This window comes from Streptopelia decaocto, assembly GCF_964273445.1.
Source record: "Streptopelia decaocto genome assembly, chromosome: 6".
NCBI lineage: Eukaryota > Metazoa > Chordata > Aves > Columbiformes > Columbidae > Streptopelia > Streptopelia decaocto.
Genome location: NC_138660.1, coordinates 7,663,417 through 7,688,524, shown reverse-complemented (window position 1 = coordinate 7,688,524; position 25,108 = coordinate 7,663,417). Strand labels below are relative to the sequence as shown.

At 47.7% G+C, this 25,108-nt stretch overlaps 1 protein-coding gene across 3 annotated transcripts in view; it reads left to right on the top strand.

The window, feature by feature from the left end:
• Positions 1-25,108, top strand: part of FGF12 (fibroblast growth factor 12) — a 216,506-nt gene that overhangs the window by 96,774 nt on the left and 94,624 nt on the right. The window contains exon 1 of one of the 3 annotated variants that reach the window (XM_082056002.1): positions 24,322-24,866. The exons of the other annotated variants lie outside the window; for them this stretch is intronic. Coding sequence (XP_081912128.1) covers positions 24,668-24,866 — 199 coding nt within the window. The 5' untranslated portion in view covers positions 24,322-24,667. Of the gene's footprint in view, positions 1-24,321; positions 24,867-25,108 lie in introns of those variants that run through there. 3 annotated transcript variants of the gene reach the window in all.

Genomic DNA, 25,108 nt, shown 5'->3' with positions numbered 1-25,108 from the left:
ACAGTCTGGAAGCAAGGGACTTGCTGAAAGGTATAAATCTTTCTAACCAGCTTTAGTTGAGTTACTTTTAAGCTCAGGGCAGTCAGCGCTATGAATCCCATTGCATCAGGGCTGGAGGAGTGGCAGCCAGCAAGACAGGCTCTGGAGCACGAGTCCTCTCTTCCCTCTGCCCACATGGCCTGTCCCATGCAAAGACAGTTCCCAGCCTATGACAAGAGTGACAGGGTAACAGGGGCAGAGACTAAAGCAGCAGTGCCCTATCTCTGCGGGGCTTGGAAGTTCTCGTGGAAAGCAGGGATAGGTACGGCATGCTGTTTGGTTTGGGTCTAGAATTAATTGATTAAATGGTGTTTTATTGTATGTGTTTACAGCAGCCAGAGTTGTAGGATAAGTATTTACATAGAACAGGTGCTGGGTTAATAGGCAGCAGATGTATAAATATATGGTTTTGCCCTTGTTTCTACCTGAAGGTCCCTGAGGGTTTTGCTGGAATCATTTATTTCTTATACCCCTTCTAGACATGAGCTTTTTTTTTTTCATATTTTCATATAATTCAGGAAGCAAATGCATCCATGAAACAAACCTCAAGTCCATACCTGCTTCTCTTCCATCTTGTGCCCAAACCCAGCACCTCCTGGCAGCTTTTCGCAGGAATATACTGAACCAAACCCAAATTGGTGGGTAGTCACTCTTTCTCCAGGCATTTACACTGACATCAAATGCCGATGTAGCTGAGTAAACAGGACCCCTCATGGGAAGGACTGTAATGTCTTTGAACACGAGCCAAAATCCTTTAATCATAAAGAGATAATCCACTAAGTAATTTGAGCCCAGCAGTCTGCAGAGCATGGGGGATGCTTTCTGGCTTTGCTCCCAAAGATTCAAAAGTTCTCTAGAAATGGCTACCTAGTGAAGGAAGTAGAGAGGAGAGCCAGTAGAAAAAAGCCATTTGAGTTTGGAGGTTTGTTTTTTCCCATTATAACGTAACTTGCTAAGTGGAGGAAAAAACAAACAAAATTGGCTTTGTTTGTTTGTTTTTGTTTTGGTTTTTTTTTAATGGGTTCGTTTGGGTTTTTGTTTGTTTGGTTGGTTGTTTTTTTTTACTCTGTTGGGGAAAAGTTGACATTTCTTGTAGAAAGAAGGATCTTTCCATAGGCTATTTCCAGCTTCCACTTCCCCTCTGATGAAATGTGGAAAAGTGGGTGCATTTTTACTGATGAAAAATTCTTTCCCTAAACGTTCAAGGATGTGGAAGCAGTGGTGCTTTACGAATCACACTGTGTCCTGAAATGTTTGGTGACTGTGTACGTATATGTGCATGTGTTCCTGCTGCCTTCAGTGCCTGAGGTGAGCTCTCACCGGCAGTCTCGTAAGCCAAGTAGCATTAGTAGAAATGCCTCCTCAGCTTGGGCCAGGGGGGGAAATGTTTTGGAAGGGCAGGAGCCCAGGGTATCTGTCATGCAGTCCAGGCTAATGGCATTGCAGCTGATCCATTGCTTTGGCTCATGATACGGAGCTGTGATAGATCTGTTGCTTTGGCCCCAGTGATCAACCACAGTTTCCTCCTTGTTTCTGTGACATCCAATGGAGCTCGCAGTGCATGACCCAGCAGCAGGTGGGAAATTTCTGGTCCCTCTACAGACATCTCAGCTGGTCATATGAACTTGTCCTACACAGCAGTTCAAAGGAGGTTTCTCCCTTTTGTGGGGCCTAGAAGGAAATTTGCAGCACCCATGCAGGAAAACTACATAGCAGCAGGATTGACGTGTCCTTGGAACGTGTCCTATGGGGGGAGCAGAGGTTTGTCAGTGACCTAGTAGCAGTATGTTTGCCAGACCTACAGGTCTTGGCAAGCATCTGGAGTCCCTTAAACTGCTGATAATGTTAGAAAGAATGAAGACTTGGGATGATGCTGTGCTGGGGTAGGGTGTCCCTTGACCCTAAGCATTGCTGCAGTCTTGTTTGCAGAGCAGGGCACACTTGTCAGCAGGGACTTCAGGGCCACCTGGGAGGGCTCCCGCTGCTTGGTTACAAGAGTCCTTGCTGTTCCCCTCTGACAGAGCGGTGGAGGCAGCTGTGGTGCTCATACCTCTCTCTTCGTGTTGTGCTGCTTTGGGTGGTCCTAGGTCAGCAGTGACAGCCCCCTTGGAATTTCTGTCCCTGAGACCAAACCAGCTCCTCATGGCACGGAGCTGAGACCCCCAGCCTAGGTCTATGCGTCACCTCTGTTCCCTCCTTGGCTGAGTCACATTTGCGAGTAACGTCTCACGATGATGCTGTCTCCGGGCGTGTCCATTAGCTGGACTCGTTCCTCTCCCCATCTTTCTTGTAGTAGTAGTAGTCGTCCTTTTTGTGTGTGTGTGGTTTTTTTTTCCCTTTAGGATGTTTGTACTGAATTTGGGGACATGCAGAGCAGAGATTTGCATAATTTGCTTTAATCTAGCTAGGTCCAGCAGCAATAGCAGTGTTGATGTATTCATCACATAAGCACATACTCAGAGCAGCTAGTGTGCCGGTGTAAGTTATGCTGTAGCTCAAGTATTTATTTTTTTCTACTATTTTTATTATCCAGGATAAATAGATTATAGTTAGGTGTTCCTACCAATAGCTCAAATACACCTTCAGTTCAGTAACACTCCACCTTTGACCCATCCTTCATTGGACTTTCCAGTAAAATTTATATCCCATAAGAAGCACCAGGATTACTCTTGTCTTGGACCACAGGTAGCATTCTTCCAGTTAATGTGATCATACCCAGAACAGAAAAAATGTGAACAATCAGCTGTTCTCAGCCAAGCTCCTGATGTGCCCAGCTTCTACCACTTGAAGGGAATGTCTGATGTTTTCAACTCCTTGACAGAAAGGAGTGGCCAAATTATTTTCTAAAAAAATAATCTTAACTTTTTGGCTACTGTTTCTTCTGTACTGGATTTCAATTTCTGCTTATTCTTGAAACTAGCATGAGATACATATCCAAATCTGCTATATAGTTTTTCAAACTATCACCTAGTTTAGATGCATGTATGTGCCTTTTGTTTTAATGATAACCATCAGCAAACTTGAAAATTAGTGGTATGGACTGGTAGCTATTCCTAAAGGCAGCCACAGCCTCAAAATATCAGCCCATGTTTCTGTCTTTTATTTACTTATTGTTTTTTGTCTGTACTGTAATATTCATAGAGCGCAGCAAAATACAGAACTGAAAAGAGCATTTTTATGTAATTTGTGATACCTGTTAAAAGTGCCTTGCATGCTTCCCTGAATGGATCAGTTGTGCAAAATTCTGTGCTCTTTCTGCTTTTTCTGACACTCTGCAAATATCTGCATTGTAGGGAACCAATGTAAGTAAAATGTGGGGAGCAGAGATGCAGATGGGGAATATCTGCTGCAAATTCCTGTGATGGTCAGGAAAGAGGAGCTCACCAAGCCAGTTTTGAAGAATGGCCTGTCAGAGCCGGCCTGAACTTGAATGTGTCCTGGTACATTTCCACAACGAAGCAAAAAAATCCCTCAGCGAGTCAGGCTGATCGAACGCTGCTGGCGGCTCACCCAGCCCGCACAGGGGCAGCTGCTGCACCTCCCGTCTGCAAACTGGGTCTGATCAGGGTGGGAGCAGCCACGACCTTAAAACATTCCTTTCCATATGCTGTAGTACTACTTGGGCTCACCAGCCTGACCTGCAGCTGTGCATGACACAAAATCCGAGTCCAAAAGATGCATGCTGGGCAGAACATGGGATCCTTCTTTGTCTGCTGGACAAAACATTCTCTGCACTTTTTGCTACCATATTTTCCAGTTTTTCATCACCTGCAAGTCACTGGTGTTTTCTAAAAGCTGGAAAGAAAAGAAAACCCAAACCAAACAAACCCAAACCAAAACAAACCAAAAAACAAACCATGAAAAAACCACCCTGCCTTCTCATTGCTGTCAGTGCTGTGGCTGCTGGCACTAGGCAGGCCTCCTGTGGGCATTAAGGCGAATGCCACCCACATCATCACCCAGCTGGGAAGCAGCTGCTGGCAGGAGGAGCTGCTTTATGCTGGAGCAGGGAAGGGCTGGGGCTTCTCAGTGCACAGATGCTTTCCACGAACATACGCTTAATTAAGAGGCAAACTTGCTGTCTGCTTTGCAGCATGGATATCTAGGCTCCTTTCAGACAGGTATTTGCTTTGCCAGGTCCTTATGCTTTTTTAAAGGGTCAGAAAGCATTGGTGATTGTTTATGCAGCTGTGCTTCAAACCCCCCACGTCAGGTGCTGTTAGCATGCAGAGCTGCCAGCTTCATTAAGGTAATTCTGCCCAAGGCCTTTCCTTCCTTCTCCTGGTTTAATGAGGAGCCAGAGCATCCCCTTGATGCCTCCCTGTGGCTGCTGGGCCACACAGCTTCAAGGAGCTGGAGTGGGTTCGCCCTCAGCCCCTGGGGATGGGGAGGGTGCCACTGCCATCACCTGCAAAACCCAGCACTGGGAAAGGGAAGGAGAGCTCCTAAGAGCACATTTTGCTGCTTAAACAAGTAACTTGGCTTCTAAAAATGCAAATGAATTTGTTGCTCCCTTTTGAACACTCACCCCTACTAGAAAGCTGTGCAGGTTTGGAACACTCATCAGCCTTTTCCTAAGCCTGGGTACCTCGATCAGCGGCCAAATCCCCCGCGGAGCTGGCAGCGCTGCGGCAGCCCCAGCAGGGATAAATGGGCCATGCACTGCGGTGCGTTGGTGGCACAGCAGCAGGGACAGATTAACCCTCTTTTGCAGAACCAGTGCAGCGACGGCAGCTGGCAGGTGGCTGAGAGCCCCCTCTTCCTCGGGGGGGGCAGCCTGAAAGTGGGCACATGGCTCAGGGAGCTCCAAACACCCACTCTTAGACAGAAGTCATTTAACATACCTGCAAAGCCCAGCCTGTTTTCTTTCTCTCCACTGATCTCTCTGTACCTGTCACAGGACTGCCTTTTCCACAGGGAAATGCATTTTCTGTGCCCAGTTTGTGATGCATGTGACATCTTCAGTGAAATTAACATTTCTTCTGCAGCATTTTCAGGTTTCTGGGTCCTGAGAGGAGATAATGAATGGGGATTTCAACCCACAGCCCCAGGATCTCTCACTGGGGAGTTCAGGGAACACCTGCAGAAATGCACATTTGCGTCCTGATCATGGAGCCATGTTCTTGTGCCCAGCAGGTTTCCAGACCTTTTATTCATTAAAGACACAATCCAGGATGGGGACAATTAATTATTAATTAAGAGTCATTTTGAATTTTCACTGGCTGCAGGAAGGCACCTGTGGGACCACAGGAAGGCAAACCTGGCAGGGAGACACAGGCTTGCTCCGTGGCAGCACAGTGGGTCAGAGCCCTCTGAGAGCCTGCCAGAGCGGCAGCTCCTGCCAGGCCAGTACCCCGCTCCCCAAGGGGCAGGCAGGCGCTGGCAGGGCTGAGGCACCGTCCCAGCTTACCATGAGCTCACAGAGGCAATGACAACAGAGCATGAACCCTTCAGGGACCCCAGGAGCCTATTTGGGTTGTTGTGCTCTTGCAAAAACCAAAGCTGCCCTGGACCCACATTTTTCCAACTGTGCAGATACACAGAGGAGCCAGGGGCTTATTGTGCTGCAGGACACATTTTTCCCTTCCCTGAGACAGAAACCACCAGCTCAGGTACTGTAAGGTGAGAGAGGGAAGCTCACAGCCAGCTTGTATTAAATGATGTGATAAATGTATCGCTGTGGTTTGTTCCTGAATGAGTTTTCAGGCAAGCTGGTTACTATCCGCAGTCCAGCTGCTGAGGGTGATACCAGCCCGCGAGGCTACGCGGAGCTGCAGGCTGCGTGCTGGGGTTGTCACCGGCACCCCGGTGCAGTAGCTCATGGCACTGTGTCTGCCTGCGCCGGACTCAACAGCATGAGAAATGTGAGCAGGGCTTGGCTTGCTCCTGGCAGCCACTCTGTAAGTCCAGGGTGACTCCCAAGATTTCAGCATTTGTGCCTCCTTTGCTTTTGGTGGAGCATCACGTGCCTGATCCGGGGTCCTGCTCAAACAAAAGTGGCCGCACTTACTGCTGTTCACATTGGTATAACAGGCATTGGCTGGGAAGTCTTTGTAATTACTTAGCACCAAGAAAACCGGAAGAATCTTATGAGTCTCATAGTAACCCTAAATACTTCCTGTAGCATAAAGTGAAGAAGGAAGAGCACTATCTATGTTCTTTTCAGGTCATTTTATTCCTAATGGAGTTAAACTCATGCGTGTGCTGTACCCAGGGCTGTGCTGCAGGTACACAGGAGGCTGTTCTGGCTGTTATTGCACCTTGTTCAAAACAAAATCGATTGGAAAAATTGCTAAGAGGAGAGCTCAGTGCTGGCCCACTGAGACTTTGCAGCATCCTACATGTACTTATTATTTGCTGTGATCAATGACACTGCAAAGGCTGTGTCCCAGGGTAGGAAAAGCCTAATTGTATAAACAGGCTATACTGGGAAGGAAAATAGTACCCAGGAGAGAAAGCAGTGGTGCGTTAGAAATAATGGGCTCTATCAGTGTGATTTTGTTGGGCAAGGTAACCTCAAAGATTTATTTAAATAGGCCAGAGATGTGAGTGACTGCTACATTCTCACTTTGTAATACGTTTGCTAGTTAGAGAGCAGCTAGCAGTAAGGCCACTGCTTTTCATACCATAGGTTCATTTAAGCCATAGCTCTGCAGTACTTGTTCTGTGGTCAGCTAAAGCAATACCCAACACATTTCTATATATAGGAGTAATAGATATTCGGACAGGACTATAGCTGCATTTGTGGCTTTTTTTTCCTGTTTATTTCTGCAAATTTTTAAGATCTCCTGAAGCACAAATATTGGATAGATCTGTTTCCCGAGAAACCAAACTTAGAAGATTTAGCCCTGTGATCTAATTCTCGGTTCTTACTGTGGAGCCAGGATGCGAGATCAAGAGGACTGTGGAAATTTCCTTTTCCCAGGCAAGCAACTAACCAATACAACACAAACCCACCTTATTGCATTGAAATTGAATATACTGCTTGACATTAATGCTGCAGTGGAAAGCTGTATGCGGCCTCTTTCCTACATTAATTTCTGATTTTATAGGACAAATTACAAATGTTGGGCTTGCATGACTGGCAGAGCAAGAACTGCTTAAGGCAACATAAACAAATAGCTATGAATAACAGAGCGAGGGGGGATTTTAACAACTTGCAGACAAATGAACAAGCAATACAGCTAAGGCCAAACTAGTCAGCTAATGTTTTCCATTGTAATCTGTGCACCAGCGTTACCCTGAAGGTTGTAATATCTGGAACTGATGTGGTTAGTACATCAATGTGAGTGGTGTCCTGTATTGCTTGGCAGTATCCTGAGGAGCTTAACAGATTTTACTGGGCATATATTCAGACAACTAAAGTGCAGAATCTAAACTTGCCAGCTCTTGCCATTTGTATAGGGTGACTATGCTAAAATGAACGGTAAAGGGGCAAAAGCTGACTCCCTCTTGTAAATGTTATGTATGGAACAACTACACGTCCAGATTTGGGTAGCTGCCTCCTGCTTCTGAGGGAATCCTGGCTTGCAGCGAACAGGACTGGGAAGGAGCATGTAAGGAACTGTTGCATACTCCTTATAGGGTAGAAAAAAAAAAAAGCACTGAAACTCATCTCTCTGAGCTGTAGAACAACGCCAAGGTGTTTAATGATACCCGCTCTGGTCAGCTCCTGACTTGCCTGTCTGTGGCTTGCTCAGAAATCCCTGTCTTCCTTTGCTGCGCTGTCCCCTGGCTGCTCTCGCAGGGACATTGCAGGGTGGTGCTCTGCACTGTTAAACAGGTGATTTGTTCCACCCTGTTGCTGGTTGCATTTTCAGCAGCGAGTGAAGGTGACCTTGGTATGTACTCAGTTTTCAGGAGTCTGTAAAGCAGAGCATCTGTGGAGGCGACTAGGCATTTCCAATGTAAGTTACCTTTGCATTTAGCAGCAGGCAAGTCTAGCTTAGAATTTACACATGGATTCTCTGGGTGGGGAGCACAAGGGCTGTGGGCTGCAAAGGGGAGAGGCAGTTGCTGGGAGAAAAACAGATCTGGGGTTTCAGGAAGTGCCAGAAAATGTTGAAGGGAAAGGATGAGATTTGAAACAGTCCAAAACTCCAATACAAAAACACACTCCGTTTCAAACTTGTTAAAAATACTTTGCATAGAAGAATAGGTGAATGTTCGGTTTGCAGAGAAAAACATTTTCCTTGCTTTCAGTTCTTTCAAGTTTTTTCAAACCAGCACTGTGAAATGGCTCAAATCAACCAACCACATGCAGGTGTCTTTTTTTCAAACACGGAGGTGATGACACAGATCATTTTATTGATGTGTCACCTGAAGGGCAGGGCATCTGTGCATCTCTCACAAAGATGCCAAGAGCTCTAAGGCTAAAGAGCCACTTATTAGATGAAGTGAAAAGCCCTGCTAAGAACAGTGCAAAGCTGAAACGCTTGACCAGGAGCAAGTGGTGGCCCTGCATGGGCAGAAGAGCCATAGTATTGCTGCAGAAAACTCTTGCTTTAGGAAAGGGCCTGGGATGGATGGGTTTACCTGGGCAAGGTCTTGGGGTGGTTGCAGATGGTTTGCTGGAGTGCTGCTGAGTGATGCCAAGGGGGATGTCAGAGCACACACGTGTCGCTGTGAGCACCAGGTGGCAGTGCTGGCGCGGGGACAACGGGTCCCGGTGTCCCCACACACCCGCAGGGTGCTGGGATGCAGGAGAATGTCCTGCTCGGAAATAACCCGGCTTCCCCGGCAAATCCCTCAGCCCGTTCCTTTGAAGGTGTTGAGTATCTCTCTCCCCGTTCAATGATTTCGAGGGCATGCGCATTTACAGGTTTTAACTGCGATGTGGTGAAGGTGATTTGCTGCACGCAGTGAACTGGGGCTGCAAATTCTGCCTGGTGGGAAGCGGGGTGGCGAGACGCCTCGGCTCTGCCCCGCCTGGCCCTGGGGCACTGGAGCGGAGCCCTCGTTTCCCTCCTTCCTCTTGAACGGAGGATTTAGGGGAGGATTTCCTGGCTGCCAGCAGCCCCATTTCCCTCCAGCGGACCCTGCAGTAAGTCCTGGCCCCTAGTAAAATCTCCTGGGGCAGCTTTGTAGCCTGTGTGAGACCCAGGTCCCCGCTGCAGAGCCAGTGGACAGCAGAGGGGTGAGAGAGGTCCCTGAGCGAAGGTGAACGCCGTCAAGCTCCCAGCCTGGCTTGTGGGAGAGTTGGTGTGCAGAAGTCCCACTTTAAATGATTAAAGGTCTTCCAGACAGCTATAGAAAAACCTTCCTCTCCATTTACACTCTAGGGTTTTTTGGGGGGGTGATGTGGAGTTTTTCCCTTCCCTCCCCCTTCCTCCCCCCTTTCCCAGCCTTTTCCCACTCTTTTCCCCTCCCCTTTCCCTCCCTTACCCCTTTTCCCCCTTCCTTTTCCCCCTCCCTTTTTCTCCCCCTTTTCTTCCCCTTCCCTCTTTTATTTCCCCTTTTCCTTTTTTCCCTTTTTATTATTTTTTCTTCGTCTTTTAGTTTTCCCTTATTTTTTTTTGTTTTCCTTTTCCTCCTTTTCCTCCTTTTCCTCCCTTTCCCCCCTTTCCCTTTCCCCTTTTTTCCTTTTCTTCCCCCCGTCCCCCCTTTTCCCTTGAGTCGTGGGCACGCAGGCGGCTCCGCGATCTGGGTTGCTCCTCTTCGGCCCGCGGTGTGTGCGCGGCTGCGGAGCAGCGGCAGCGACGGCTGAACGGCCGCTGGGCGGCACTGCCGCTCCGCGACCGCCCGCAAATACCCGATTTGGACTATTCCATCTGGAAAAATAAAATTAAAAGAAAAAAAAAACGTAGGCTTGCTCTAACCAACAGACCATCGCAAACAAAACTGGGGAAGCTTCGGTTTAGATGCAGTGGTGACCAGGATGCCCCCGAACAAGACACGGTATTGGATTTAGAGGCAAAATGAGATATTTTCCTAATTTTAGAAAAAAATATTTAAAAAAGCATGACCTGGAGAGCTTTACATTGTTCCAAATCATTATCCAATTGCACTTCAAGTTTTTCCATGAGAGACAAATTCCAAGATATTTTGCAATCTCCTCCCCCTGTCCAAAAATGAGATATTGAAAAGATTAAAAAGGTTTGAGTTTCCCTAAAAATTAACCTTTTGAGGGTTAAATAATGAGGAAAAGAAACAAGATCAATTTGAGGCAAGACAAAATAGTTCTGTGAACCCAATATTGTTTTCCAGGTTTTTTAATTCATTATGGGGAAGCAGAGATGCCTCAGTGCAATACTATGTATTTTTCTTACTTTTCACTCGCCTTACGTGCACAAAAAAAAGCCCTGAAAATTCTGAAATTGCATATGCTGACAGCTTTAATCCTACAACCCTGTGGGGCACAGTTACTCTTGCCATGCTGCTTTAGTTGGATTCCTCAGTTGTTTATGCAGGATGGAAAAGGATCTATCTGAGCAGGAACCATCTCTGTGATTCCCCAGTGATTCCCAGGAGCAGGGTGGAGGCTGCAGGACTGCCCCCTGTTCATGATGCTGGAAAGGCAGGGCTTACCCGACACCAAGGAGCAGTGTGTGTTACTAATTCAAATGATTTTTATAGGTGCAGCCTAGTCCCACAGGGCACTGGGTGGGATTAGCGGGTCCCTGCTGCTTGCCCAGTGGCTGTTGGGGCACAGGGTCAAGTGTGCCCCAGCTTGCTGTGGCACCTCCCTCTTCCTGCTTCTGGGCTGCCGAGCTCATGTATCATGGTTCTGTGAGGCTAAAAAATGAAGTCCTGGTGAAGCAAAGTGGTAACCTTGTCATGTATAGCAGTTCCACAGAAATCCTGTGGGCTGTAAATATGCTGAAAGAGCTTGTGACTGTGGGTGGTGGGGCCAGAGCTCCTCTGCAGCAGTGGTGCAGAGCTTCTTATGGTCTCGTGGGGAGAGGTGAGATGTGACAGGGTGGGGAGGAGCTGAGCTGGACACCCTGGGGATGCTGTGAAAGGTGTATCAGTCCATCAGTCCTTTCAGAAACAGGGGCGCCTTTCCTGACAGCTCCATCTGTGTGAGGATGGGCAAAGTGGAGTCTCCTTTGTTGGCACCCCTTGGCTGCATTGCTTGAAAAATACTACTCTGAAATCCATCTGACCCCCTCCATGGAAGTATCTTTGCAAGCTTTCCTACTGGAAAGGCTCACAAAAGCAGTGTCATTGCCCTCATTTTACAGATGGGAGGAACGTGTAGCGGTGGGGACGAGGGTACGCACCTGTGGGTCACTCTGCAGGTTGGTGGTGGATGTGGGAGTCAAAGTGAAGCCTGTGAACTTGGTTCTTTGCCCTTGGCATTGAGGATGATCTGCAATATTTGTGTCTCAAATGCTTCAGTGCTGTGCTTGTGAATCAGACAGAAAGACTGCTTTAAAAACAGGCAGTCTAGTTTTAGAGCTGGCATAATCATAATTTCTACACCACTAGGAGCAGGGGGAGGAGCAGATAAAAATCAGAAAATTAGAATTTATTACAATAAAAGCCAAAGTGCTAGAAGCCAAAACTGTCATTGTAATGCAAGCTCTATTTTGATAGTGTCCTATTACATCATGTAAGAGGTTAAACACGCGTAAGGATATCTTGGTTGGTAATTATCTGATTTGTGATATGTAGCTAATGTGTATTTGTTGTTCTGCTCTACATTATGCAGTAGCAATTCATTTCTAAACAACATTAACTGGCAATATAGCAGTTCAGTGCAGAAATTACAGGCATAAATGTAAGTTTTACTTAGGCCGAGTAGTAGCTAAGTGGAAAAAACAGCAATCCTGGTCAGGGGAGATCTTCCAGGACCAAGAGCTGAGGGTACTTCTCTCCCTAACTCATCCTGCCAACAGAATACCCCCTCACTAGATAATACTGGTTATTCCCAATCTGGCAAGCAGAAAATACACATGCAGACAGATGTGGGTACCAGCTGTCTGGGGGGGCCCCACACGTGGGAGCTGACACCTTCCCTATTCAGGTATGAGTTTACGGAAAATGGTGTTTTTGCAGACTGCACCAATCAGCAGCAAAGATGTGCAGGAGTGGCTTTGAAATTAAATGAGTTTTGGCGCTGAAGTCTGAATGTTAGTAGCAATATAAACACTTGACTGAATGCCCTCCTGTCATTGCATCCCTAACACCACTTACATAAGACTATTTGTATTTTATGGGATCTTATTTTCTTGAGCTTTATTTAATGATGCCACTAAATAAAAACACTCAATAATTGTTGTTGCTTACTTTAATTAATCAATTAAATGATCAAGGCTATTAGGACAGATATATTTTAAGAAGGAACAATTAGCAAAGGTTAAAGGGACAAGGCTCATTAAAAAACTACTGAGTGTGCATCAAATGTCTCCCCATTCTCAGAGCATTAAAAAGGGATTTTTGTAAAGACTGAAAGTATTGGTGCTACCAGTGGGAGAAAGGGTCTCTTGTCTCATCTTATTACAGGCTGTGTCACACCATCTTTACACAAATACGTGCAAAAATCCTCCTTGGAAAGGAGAGAGCAGCGATGTGCCCACTGGTCATATTGGAAGTGTCTTACCCCTCTGATCTCTAGAAACCATGTCTAAATTCTAGTCTAAATTTATTCTTGGCCAGTTCCTACCCGTTTGCTCTTGTGCCAGCATTGTCCTTCAGCTTATCTGTCCTCTGGCTGCTGTAATTTATGCCCTGTTTACATTTCTTTCTGCCTGGACAATGAAGATCTATGAAACATGTCCATTCTGCTTTAGTTTGTAGCCAGTTTCACTTTCTTAATTGCTCCAGTGCCAGGTTTTCAAGCAACACAAGGGAGCATCCTTTGTTTTAAAAAGAAAAGCTTTCATTCAAGCTGTACAATATTGTGGGCACATTTTCTGTTTGATTGAAGGCCTATGAATGCTCCATTTTTATTTTTTTTTCCCCCACAAAATTGAGAAGCCTGGCCAAATTCAAGCTGACAGAGTCCACGTGAAATGGTTAAATAAATAACAACACAAAGAAGACTTTTCAGACCCTACATCGTGGTAGGGGTCAAGAAAGAAAAGTGAGAAGATTGCATTAGTTGCAGGAGCCACCCAAGTGCAAATATAATAAGGCTGGGAGTAACGTGTAGCCTTTTCTAGAATGAATGCCTGGTGCCTGCCTCTTTATTTCAACTATTTTTTTGAAGGGGAAGTTTGTAGGAGTCTGTCTTGCAGGTTTAATTGGGGTGAGGGCTGGTGCCCACTGCACAGGGATCTCTTGCACATCCCACATTCAGTACAGAGCCTTGGAGTACAAGGGGCTGCGGCTGGAGCTGGCAGGGGGCATACCTGGAGCATCGGTGAGATGGGGAAATCTGGTTCATTTATGTCCATTTTGATAATCGTGACCCATGTGTTTTGGCTCATTACAGTTAAGATTTGCTGATGAATAAGCAAGGACCTGAAAGTTGTTGAAGGTAATGAAGTGTCTATGAAATATGCCCCTTCACAAGGACATGTTTGTGTTGCATATGCTCCTTTTACTGCTACTGTCTTCAAGCTTCTTTACCTGCATCTTTAATGAGGAGGCAGACGTTGCCCTAGTTGCTACAGAGCTTCACACTTAATTTCCTAAGTGCCTGAATTTGTCATGAGGAAGTTGCTGCAGACTTAAAAGTGGCTCTACTTCTCAGTCACTTCATTGTCAAATAAGTCTTTTCATATGAGGGCACCTTCTTGCACTTCACATTTTAAAGTATTTGAGGTGGGCTGGAGTGGGTATTAGAGGCACTGGTTTCTAGAAGTATTTGCTATAATTGACTAAAGGAATAATATATTTGCTTCCTAACACTGAGAAGGGAGAATTTATTGTTGGCATTCTTTAACAAAGAGATCCGTAAAGCCAAGCAAATTGGATACAAAGTTTGTGAGAAGCTTATGAAAACAAGTCAGGGAAGAGAGAGAGAGAGTGCACACCTTTGGAGCCGGGTCACAATTGACCTGCCCATGTCACTGATGGGAAGCATAAGCCCACTTTACTCCAGGCTGGAACTGCCTAGCACTTTTTGCTTCCTTTCCTTTGAGTGGGGAGGTTTTCCAGGAATTTGGGGCCTCTGGGGCTGTTGAAGACAGAGACACCAGCAGGACCCACCTCTGCTGAGGAACAGGGACCTCGGGAGCTAAGTGGCTTAAAAAAATAATTTTGTGCATCCCTTTCCCTCGTGCAGAGGATCTGAGACTCTGAGAGTATCAGGATTTCAGCCCCTCTGTTGTCCTGGACCTCTTTCAGCTCTGAAGGATGCACTTGGGGCAGAAAATCCCAACATGCAGCTAATGGATAGCTGGTCATCTCTATGTGGAGTGCTGATGATCTCTGCTGCCATGTTGCCACCTGTACTCAGCACAAAGCCATGTTCTCCTTAATTACTGACAAAAATATCTCTTCAGAAGCCTCCCAATAATTACTCAAGTACCCACTTAAGTGGCTTTTAATTTAGGCTGCTCACCCCCACACTCGTACATTTTCCAATTGCTGAGCACATCTTGTTTTATGTATAAGCTTCTGCCAAGAGAAAATGCAAATAACTTGCCCCCTGGTTTATAATACCTTGCATGAAGTTCTGTGAGCCCATAGCACCTCAGAAGATCATATTTCTAACAGGCTAGAGCAGGAACATTCAATCTTAATGAAAGATGAAAGCTCTTATTGTGAGTTTCCCTATATCTGACAACATTTGGCAATGCTACAGCACCATTTGTTGAAGTGCTTGGCTGCCTTGCCAGCTCCTCTCATTACTGGGGGCTGCCCCTTGCCTCTGCCCTGGGGTAGCAGCACTGGATAGCAGACATCTACCCCAGAGAGTGCCCATGGGCACAGTAAATGCCATGGGGCAGGTGGCAAGGATGAGCCATGGCCATTGTGCTGGATGCTACACAAGGGGCAGCTGACACTGTCACTGCGGCAATGGGGATGGAGCATTCCCAACCTTGCAGCCTTCTTTGTGGGGGTAGAAAGGGAAACTCAGGGGATCTTGTCCAACTGCATTCAAAAAGGAAGGCTTTAGGATGTGACTTTGATGGGTAAGCAGGGACTGTTGCTTGTTTCTCCGTGCCTGATAGAAGGCATTGCTCACTCTTCTTATTTCTGCTGTTTTACTGGGGTAGTCTCTGGACACCAAGTTCAACCAATGACTTGTTTGGAGCAGGCTCCAACAATCCTTAAATGGAATAAGACCAAAGAGATACTCTTTCCCTGAAGTGGGAAAATAAACATGCTTAAGAAGGGGGAGGACAAGCAAGCATGTCCAGAGAAAAGGAAAGAAATCACGCTGTACAGGAATTCCTTGCCTAAGACAGGAGCTGTAGAGAGGTCATGAATAAAAGATGCAAGGAATCAGGGTTACCCATGTCCAAAAGCTACTCTTGGAAAGCCCCAGAGTGCCCTAGAAAGTGGTTAGAGCAGCTATGGCAGCTTCTGCTTTAAGCATTTCTGAGTTCAGCAGTCTGAGGGCAGAAAAGGCCAAAACTGTAATTTGTCAGGGAGACACATATGAATGATACAGGTTTGGGAGAGTATGATGGATGCCTGCAGGAGGAGCAGCCAAATAATTGGTAGTGGTGCTTTTTTCTGTTGAAAAATGCCATTTAATCAAAACTGTGGGAGGGAAAAAGGAAATAGTCATTTCAGGGGAGCCTGTTGCACAGGGATTTAAAAATCCAGTTTCATATGGCTGCTCTGCCTAGTGCAAAAGCAGAGACTTGAGTCTTGGTCTTGAAAGTGGTGTGAGACAACCAGTTCTACCACAGTAGTGTGCTTTCTTGCTCTTCTGGCATTTCATAGTGAGCTCCAAAAGGTCTCATTTTCTTTCCTCATGGAGAAGAAACATAGCTTTGAACCCAAGTTTTTCTGCAAAATGGATTTCTGTTCATATTAGCTCTAATACTGACTCATACTCAGTGAGTCTCAGTAGTCAGGTGGAAGGGAGTATTTGTGGTTGCACTCAAGTCAGGACTGCACAGAACAAGCCCAGTAAGTCCTCAGTGGCAGACATATCAATAGGGCAAGAAGCTTCTGCATAAGTGGGACTTGGACTAGATGTTATGAGGAGCTTTTCTCAGCTGAGGGTGCTGCAAAGCCATATTCCCAAGGCAGCACTGGGATTTCCACTGCTGCAGGTCCCTAAGCAGTGATCAGACCAACCTTGTCAGTGATGATGAAGGTACCGTTGGCATAGTACAGGGGTGACCTCTCCAGGGTCCTTTGTACCTATACGCTATGATATCAGCTCATCTATTTTTGAAAGAGGTTGTCTCTTAGGGTGAAGTGATAGAGAATCCATCACAACTCTTGCCATATCATTCTCTTGATGAATTACCTTTGCTAGTAACAATAAACATGAGCCTAGCCTTGACTCATAGCCTCTAGATCTCATTCTGACTTTGCTGGATTGAAGGAGCCCCTCCTTTTCAAAATGTTCTTACTGAGAAGTAAGAGATTTATCAGTCAGGGCCAAATCTTCTCTGTCATTCTCTTGGATACAGAGGATCTCAACCATTTTTCTTCTATGGCCAGATTTTCAGCAACAGCAAACTAGCAGTGGCTACAGTATTAACAGACTAAATACAGCTGACTACCAAGAGCATTTCCACAGGGTGGCCCCATGTGAATCACCTGTAGATGTGCTTATTACTGCAACAAAGAGATTGAACTGCTTGAGTTTCTCACTATACCCATATTTGTAGGCCTCAGACCCTCTTGAATCTTCTGATTCCTGCCACTTCTGAAGTATGGCAACCAGACTTTGTGACTTTTGTGATACTGGTGTTTGCTGTACTGGTGGGTACAAATGTGACAGAGCATTTTTGCTTCTGCTCCCTGTTCCTCCATGCATGTACCTCAGGGGGCTGGGCTTGGGCTGTCCTAGCTGCGGTTCTGTGGAAAAAGCTCCTTTTCAGCTCTATCTCTCTCATGGTTCTCAATTCCCAGAACTCTGCTTTCTGGGGAAAAAACCAAAACAAAATAAAATGGTGCCCAGTCTTGAAGTAATACAGACTGCACAATTTATCCCCAGGGATCTGATCTGGCTGCGTTAAAATGAAACTTGTTTCTATAATATATGCTCAGTTTCCATGTCAGTTCAGTTTAGTCTCTTCACCAGGCCTGCTGCGATCATCAATTACTACTGCATTAGTCTTTGTATCCTTGGCAAACTTAGATTTGCTTCCAGGCTACTGATATCTTTATTGGTGTCTGGATTGCAGGAGCTGTGAGAGTGCAGGGAGAGAGGACATGGGATTTCATTTCACTGAGGAGATAGAAAAGTTGATTTATTGCTGGGGAAGGAAATAAATTACAATGCAAATAGCAAGAGGTGTGTTTGGAGGCCAGGGGTATGTGGGGGAAGCAGTGTATTCACTCAGATCCTTTTTACTCAGCACTTTAGATCAGCAGGGGATGAGGGAATTTTCAAACTTTGTCCTAGCTGTATGACAGCTGTTATCTCTTATTTACATTTAGTGTTGAGTATGCCCATGCAGTATGTGGGAAAGATAAGCAGGTTTGGTTAAATAAGACACAGTCTGGGTGTATGTAACTTCAGAGGCATCCTGAGGGCAGGATTAATGTCCCAGCACTCCTGTTCTGCAGACCTTGATGGCAGTGGGAGTACCAGGTTTTGTCAGAGTCACTGCATTTCCTGTGAGCTCTCTGAACTGCAAGGAGCCTTTGCCGAGTGACAGAGCAATGGGCTGCCCATTTGAAGCACTGCTCTTCTGACCCAGCAGGATTTGAGATACAACCTGGTTCGGGCTGCAAATGCTGGGCTTCTTATGGATTTAGAGGCTGGATGAAGGGACAAGCAAAGTTTGGGGTCAGGGAATCTATTACATGCAGATACAGAGATTTATGAGTTTGGAGGGAGTTTATTTCTCCTTGACAGCTTCTCTCCCTTCCACCTCTTCTGGCCTTTGCCAGTGTAACACATGTGCATTAGAAAGCTGATGTTTTCAATCTCCAAGCCTTGACTTGCTGTGGAGCAGACCTGCTGGAGGAATGTGATAGGGGTTTTGTTATCCCTCCATTCTTTTTATCGTTCTCAATCACATCATTGGGCTGTTTTGCCTCAGCCGAGATCTAATCAGGAAGGATCTGTTTGACTTTCAGCAAAGTCAGCTTGATGGTAACTTTAAATTGAAAGACTTTTCCTGACATGCTTAAAACCAGTTCTGTTTAGAATCAGTGTCTGGCTGTATGGTTAAAGCATAAGAAGGTTTCACAGCCCAAGCAGCTTTCTTTCCTCCCAGGGAGGGGGAAAAATCATGGGCAGCCCCTTAGACCTTCTGAGCCCAGGTCTTTGGAGGCTCTGGGCCCGAAACTGTACTGTGGGGTCACATTCTTCACCAGACCACATCACCTTCAGGCAGGTGGGATGTAAAGCCAGACACAACCAGTTCAATGTCCGTGGGAATTGGCTGCATCTCACATTATTGAAAGCATAGGCAAAAATGGGCTTACAGGCAGTCATCAAACAAGATTAAAAGATGGGGATGGCTGACTTCTCCTAGGGAGGGGAAGGTTGTAGGAGTTGTCTTCAAAGTGCTGCTACCCTGAGATCGGAGGGCTAGGTCTCTGCTTCAGACAGAGAAAGGCATGATGTGTGTTTAGTCAGTCTCAGGCTCATGGCTGGTGTTGTTTTGTGGTAGCTGTTTCACCTATTTCAGCCTCAAGGTCCTGCTCTGCATTAAAAGCACAAGGGATATGAACTCTTTTCTTGCACGCCGTGAATGCAGATGTAAGACCTGGGAAGAGCAGCTCTGAGATGAGCACATCTTGAACAAGCCCCAGGTCTTGCTCTGGCACGTGGGACAGGCACTGACTTGTCTGCAGGGAGGTCTCTCCTTGTACATGGCAATGATTTCAGATGCCCTTCCACTACTACTCCTTTTCAGGCTTTGTTTTGGGGTGACGAGCTTTGCAGTGAGATGTAGGAAGCAGAATTGACCCCAGATGATGTCCCTTCCTGCTGTTTCTAGCAGGTGCTTCCAGAACCCAGGAGATAAAGTCTATTCAGCCATACAGGAGAAGACATGCATCATGACATTTTCATTCCTAGTCAGCTACAGTTGCCTTCAGTGAAGCGAAGCTTTCTTGTGTTCCCCTGCCTCCACCTGGTATAGGCAACAAGTCACTGAGGAGAAATAAAAACTTAAGTAGATATCCTCCCTTAAAAAGGAAAAAATACTTAAGAACATATAAAATATGAGTGAAATTACGTCTTTTTCTGGGCTCCAGTTTGTTTTGTTGTGTTAGTGCTGCTTGTGGCCCTCTTTTTGCAGCAGTGGTTTCATTCTGCTATCTGTGTACCTGCTTACCTGCCACATGCTTTAAGACACAGACAAGCCTAACTTCTCACCAGGCTAGAGCTGGTTTTAAAGACACCGGGTAGGCTAATAAGTACACCTCATGATGAGCTGCAAATTTTGTTTTAATTGAATCTTTGAAGCAAAAAAAAAAAAAGGGTGTGAGGGGCCCATTAAATAAATTATTTTAATATAGCAATCAGATGATGCAGGCTCTTCTGTGTATATTAAAATCCTAGTCAGCTCAGAGCTCAGCTGTGCGAGAAAAGCCCAGAAAGCCAGGCAGTTTTCATACTCTGCTGCTTTTTTAGGGCCAGATCTCTCTCCCTGAACAGCATATTTTTAAGTGGCCATGTGAGTTCTTATTAGGCATCCAAACATAGATATAAAACCTTGCATTGTAAACAGAATTACCCTGTACGTAAAATGAGCAAAATACTGTGAGGTCTTTTCTTTATCAGGTTACCCAGGCATGTTTTCCTTTTAAAAAAAGTCCACCCACGCAGAGAGACTGGGGAATGCCAAAGCTGCATGAATTTTAATTATGCTAGACATGCAACAAGGGGCTACCTTGTAAAGAATAAAGTTAATAAAACATGGATATGGGCTTAATACTGCTTAATAAGCAGCCCTGGCAATGCACATTTTAGATGTAATTTAGATGGCGTGGAAATTCAGTACAATTCTTAAGAGGTGTCTGCATGCAGACTTTCCAACTCAACGGTGCCTTCCTATTGGAAGAGATTTGTTGCTATGCTGCTGCAAAATGGTGAATTAGGCCATTCATAATTATTGGCCAGAGATGGGCGTCTTTCTTTTTCCCATTCAACCACAGCAATACACATATACATTTTAAAGTGGTATTAAATTTAAATCTGCTCCTTAACTTTCATGTGTTCATTTTCAGTAGCTATGCAGATAAAACAGCATAAAACCTGCATACACTTCTATCTGTTGTTAGCTCTGTGTGTACAGAATTAGTAAAGCAAGATATGCCTAATGACTGAATCTAGCCCATGGCTTTTGAAGGCTCTATGAAAAATAAACAGGATATTCTGTAAGCAACCCTGCGGGAATTATTGCACTTCGCTAAGGAAAGATGCCAATAACCTCCGTTTTGACCTAGATAGATTGTTCTGTTTAGGAAGATAAGGGAATGCAATTCTAGATCTCTTCTCTGTTCAAGCCATGAAAGCCCTGAAAGCCCTGAAATTCAGCCAGGCCTTCATTTTAAACTTCAGCAACTGAGGATGAAAGAGTTGAGAAATATATAAAGTGAACAAAACCTTAGAAATGACAGTGGCTTTTAATGTTTATATTGGCCTCCTTCCATAGCGAATACCTAATGCGTAGGCTTCTTGTATGCTTAGGGTGGGGTGAGGATATTTAATAAACATTTTGAGTCTGATTCTCCAACAGCCATGGAGAGTCTGACCCTCTGCCTGCTCCCGTGTGCAGGATGGGGCGTTTCTCCACAAACTGCAGGAGGAGCATTCACATCTGTCTCCAGTGTGATCAAAACACTGTCTTGCTTGTTCATTTTATGAATCAGTTCTATTCTTCCATCTTCATAGTGTGCACAGTGCAGCTTTCCAGATTGGGACTCAAGTTGAGGAGTGGTTGCCCAGGGGTGAAGAGGCAGTGGAGAAAAACTTGCTGTAATAATTCTATAATATAGAGATTATTCTATTAAATATAGATGGATAAATATGTAAAAAATGTGCCTTAAGGAGAAATGCCATATTTGCCCAGTTTGATCAAACAATTCAGCTTCCATTGGTGGCAACAGAATGCAGCCCCTGGATTCAGCAGGGACTAGTTGGGATGAAACAGCGTAAGCTGTACTAATCTCAAAGAGGAGTAGCTGATGCAGATGAAAATGGGAGGTGTTTTGAGCCCTCTTTGCCAAAATGGAAGTGGAAGGAGAGAACTTCCAATGGCAGAGACCACAGCACATGGAAGCTTTTCTGTTTCACTTGGCAGCCCACCGAAGGTAATGTTTCACCTGCAAGACTGACAGTGCAGGAGCACGATGAGGTTGGTCTTCAGTTCTCCAGCTCAAGACAGCTCTAGGCTTGCTTAGTCTTTATAAAAGCAAAGGCTCTTCAGAAAACGTTGTGAAATTGGGGCATGATCCAGAATGGTCCAGAGCAGATGCGCGTGCCAGTAACGTCATGACGAATGAGTTCATGGCGCTGTGCCTGTATTCAGAACCGAAGCCCATGGACTCCTTGGCCATCTATAAATAAAGACAGACCTGCGTGCTAGCAAATGCAACATTATATTCAGTTTCACAAACTCTGCTTTAATTTAATTCATAATTGCAGAAGCAGAGAGACCTGGGAGAAGCATTTCTTCTTAGAGTTGCAGTAGCTTTTCTTTCAGATGCACAAATCACCAGAAAAAAAATTATACTGTGACCAACCTTATCACTGATTGGGATCACTTTAAAGCGCCAAGCTGCTGCTCCGAGTTTACAGCTACACAAGAAAACAAATTAGTTGCATGTCAAAATAACTGAAACTTATCTAATATGAGGGGGAAATAAACCAGCATTCTTTCAACAGAGATTTGAAGACTACAGGCAAAAAAGTATCTTTATATATAGATGGAAAACCTCTTTCTTGGGAAGATACCAGATTTGCTCACATCCTTTGAAGATAAAGCTTTGGATAAATCACTGGCAGTTCAGACCGTGATTCTCTGATTGCAAACAGCTTTCTTTAGGCCATGCCTGTACCTTGTACTGCTACATTCTTTGATGTCAAGTGAAATAATCTGGCAGAGAAAATTAAAATATGAAGCATTTTAGTTACAGGAAAGGGAAGAAAAATCTTTATTGATCAGGACAGTGAAATCTGCTCAAAAAACTTGGCAACAGTTAAAAAGAGATCAACAGTCAAACATTTATATCTCCCAAATGTTTCTGAATATCTTCCTCCCTTTTCCTCTCTTGGAGAACCTGATTCTACCTCATATGGCATGCATAGGGATTAAGAGTGAAAATTAAGAAGTAAATGCCAGACTTTAGTTAATCTTTAAGGATTTAGTGGGTGGTTGTTCTAGTTGCCTTTTTTCCCCGATACATTACATCAGTTTAGAGCTGGAGTTCTTGTAATGAAGTAGTTAAAAGGATTATTTTGCTGAAGTTGGTAATTCCCAGGGTGTATCACCAACAGGTTTAAAGTCCCCTCTTCAGTGCGGGATATGCTTCACCCCTGCACCTTCAGGACTGCGTTAATCTTGTCGTGCCACTGGTACTCACGGAAGTGTAGCTGGGGCAGATGTCCTCCCTCCACCCTGACTACTACATGCTCCCCCAAGCATCTTGCTCATCACTTCCTGCGTATACGCTTGTTAGCTCTTACTCGAACGTGAAACTGGGGAGCATCGTTCTTATGGAAGCTACAGCAGTTACTTCTCTGGGTAACTGGAGATGTATTTCTGCTCCTTAAATTTTGTTTGGTGCAGTTCTGTGGCTGGAGATACAAGGGAGCCGGTCCAGCTCCTGCGGACTGGCCCGAGCAGAGCACCTGGTGGTCTGCCTGGGACCGTTCTAAAACGGGGCAGCATGCTGGTGCTCGCCACTGCAGCCGGCTTGCACGGTCCCCAGCCGAGGCACCGACCTCCCCGCCCCACGGCAGCGCAGCCCTTGGGGTGCCAGGGGCTGTCCCCCGCTCTCTCCTTGCACGGAGAAGCAGGGAAAGCGATGAAGATGCTCGGCTGCTCAGGCTGGGCACTCGAGCACCTGCAGCAATGGCCGAGGAGGTGGCCGGGGTGGCTGCTGCAGGCGGCTTTCTCGGAGAGGACGGGCGGGGCTGCGGCTCCGGGGAAGCCCGGCTCCCCGAGGGGGCGGCGGGCCGGCCTGGGGGCTGCCCGGGCGGAGGGGCAGAGCCGCCGCGGAGCTGCAGTCGCCTCGCTCTGCCTGCGCGATTTTTCTCATCCAAACCTCGATCACGTAGGATTGCGTAGAGGAGGGCGAGCGGGAGCAGCTGCAATTCTCCCGGAGCCCAGCTCCCGGCCGGCACCGACCGGCCCACCCGGCCGCCGCGGTGCTGCGAGGCTCCCCGCCGCTTTGGCAGCAACTCCGTGCCGCGTGGGCGTCCGGGGGGGCTTCCCCGGCCACTCCCTCCCCTCTCCCCGCCTCGCTCCCCCCAGCTCCCGGGGCCGGGCCGGAGGATGCGGGCGGGCAGCGGGCGCGGCTTGGCTCCTCCTCGCCCCGCCACCGTCGGGCGGCACCGCGGAGCATCCTGAGCCCCGCACGGAGCAGCAGCAGCGGCAGCCGCACCCCCCGCCCTCCACCTCCTTCTTGCATCGCCCCTCCCGCCACCGTTCCCGTCGCGGCAGCCGGGCCCGGGGCCGCCCCGGTGCCGAGCGCTCCGCGGCCTCCCGCCGGGCCGGACGATGTGGGTTGCTGCTGTCGGGGAGAGCCGCTGCCGGGGCAGAAGCGGCGAGCAGGGCTGGGAGAGCTGCGCCAGCCATGGCGCTATGAGCCCGGGCCGCCGAGCTGCGGCGATGTGAGCTCGCACCCGCGACCGGGGCGCTTTTTTTTTTTTTTTTTTTTTTTAAATTTAATTTAATTTAATCGCCTCTTTTTGTTGGTTTGCTGGCCTGGTGCTTTTCCCCGTGGCTGCTTGTTCCTTCCCCTCCTGCCCTCTCTGAGAGCGGAGTGGGGAGGGGGGGAAAAGAGGAGGAGTGCGAACAGAAATGCTGCGCGGCTCGCCCTGAGCCCGGCCGTGGGAGCGGAGCGGAGCCGCGTCCATGTGCGCGCATTGCCGCGCCGCGCCTCGGAGCCACCGGGCTGGGGTCCGGGTTCGCCGCGGGCTGGGGGGGCTCTGACTCATCCCACGGCCCCTCGCCGGAACGCGGCTGGCGGGAGGAAGCGCCGCCGCCTGCGGCCGGGCGGAGCAGAGCGGCACCGCGCCGCAGGGACCCGCGGATCCTCCGCGCCCCCACCCTTTGGACATAGCTGCCGCCGGCGGACCTTTGCAAGCGGGGCAGCCGCCTCTCGGATTTACAAGGCGCGGGGCTGCTGCCAGGCCGGCCGGCGGTCTCGCCGACGGGCGCCCGCGCCGGGATTGGCGCTCACCGGGGACAGACCGATGGGCGGCGGGGTCCAGCGGCCAGCCATGGTTGTTAGCCCGGGTGCCCTGCTCCGCCTGGCCGGCTGAGCCCTCCCCGGCGCCGGGACACGGGGCTGCAGCGCATTAAGCGGGGTGTCCCCGGCCCCGTCCCCGCGGGGCGCGGCGGCGGCTCGGCCTCAGCGCGCCCGGGCGGCGCCCCCCGGAGCGACGCGGAGCGGCGTGGGGGGCCCATGAGCTGCGATGGCAGCGGCTATCGCCAGCTCGTTGATCCGGCAGAAGCGGCAGGCGAGGGAGTCCAACAGCGACCGGGTGTCCGCCTCCAAGCGCCGCTCCAGCCCTAGCAAGGACGGGCGCTCCCTCTGTGAGAGGCACGTCCTGGGCGTCTTCAGCAAAGTGCGCTTCTGCAGCGGCAGGAAAAGGCCGGTGAGGAGGAGACCGGGTGAGTACGGCGGGCCGAGGCCGTGGGAACCCGCTCCGCGGGGTGGGGCAGCCCTGGACCCGCCGGGATGGCTGCTCCGCGGGGGCCGGCCGGCCTCGGGGTTCTCCTGGCACCGCCGGCTGGGGACAGGCTTGCTCCACGCTGAACTTTCGCCTGGTTCCCGTCGGATCTTCTCCGGGCTGGTGGGATGGGTGGGCACAGACCAGCTGCCAGCATCCCTCTGCTCCTATCTGAAGCAGGAG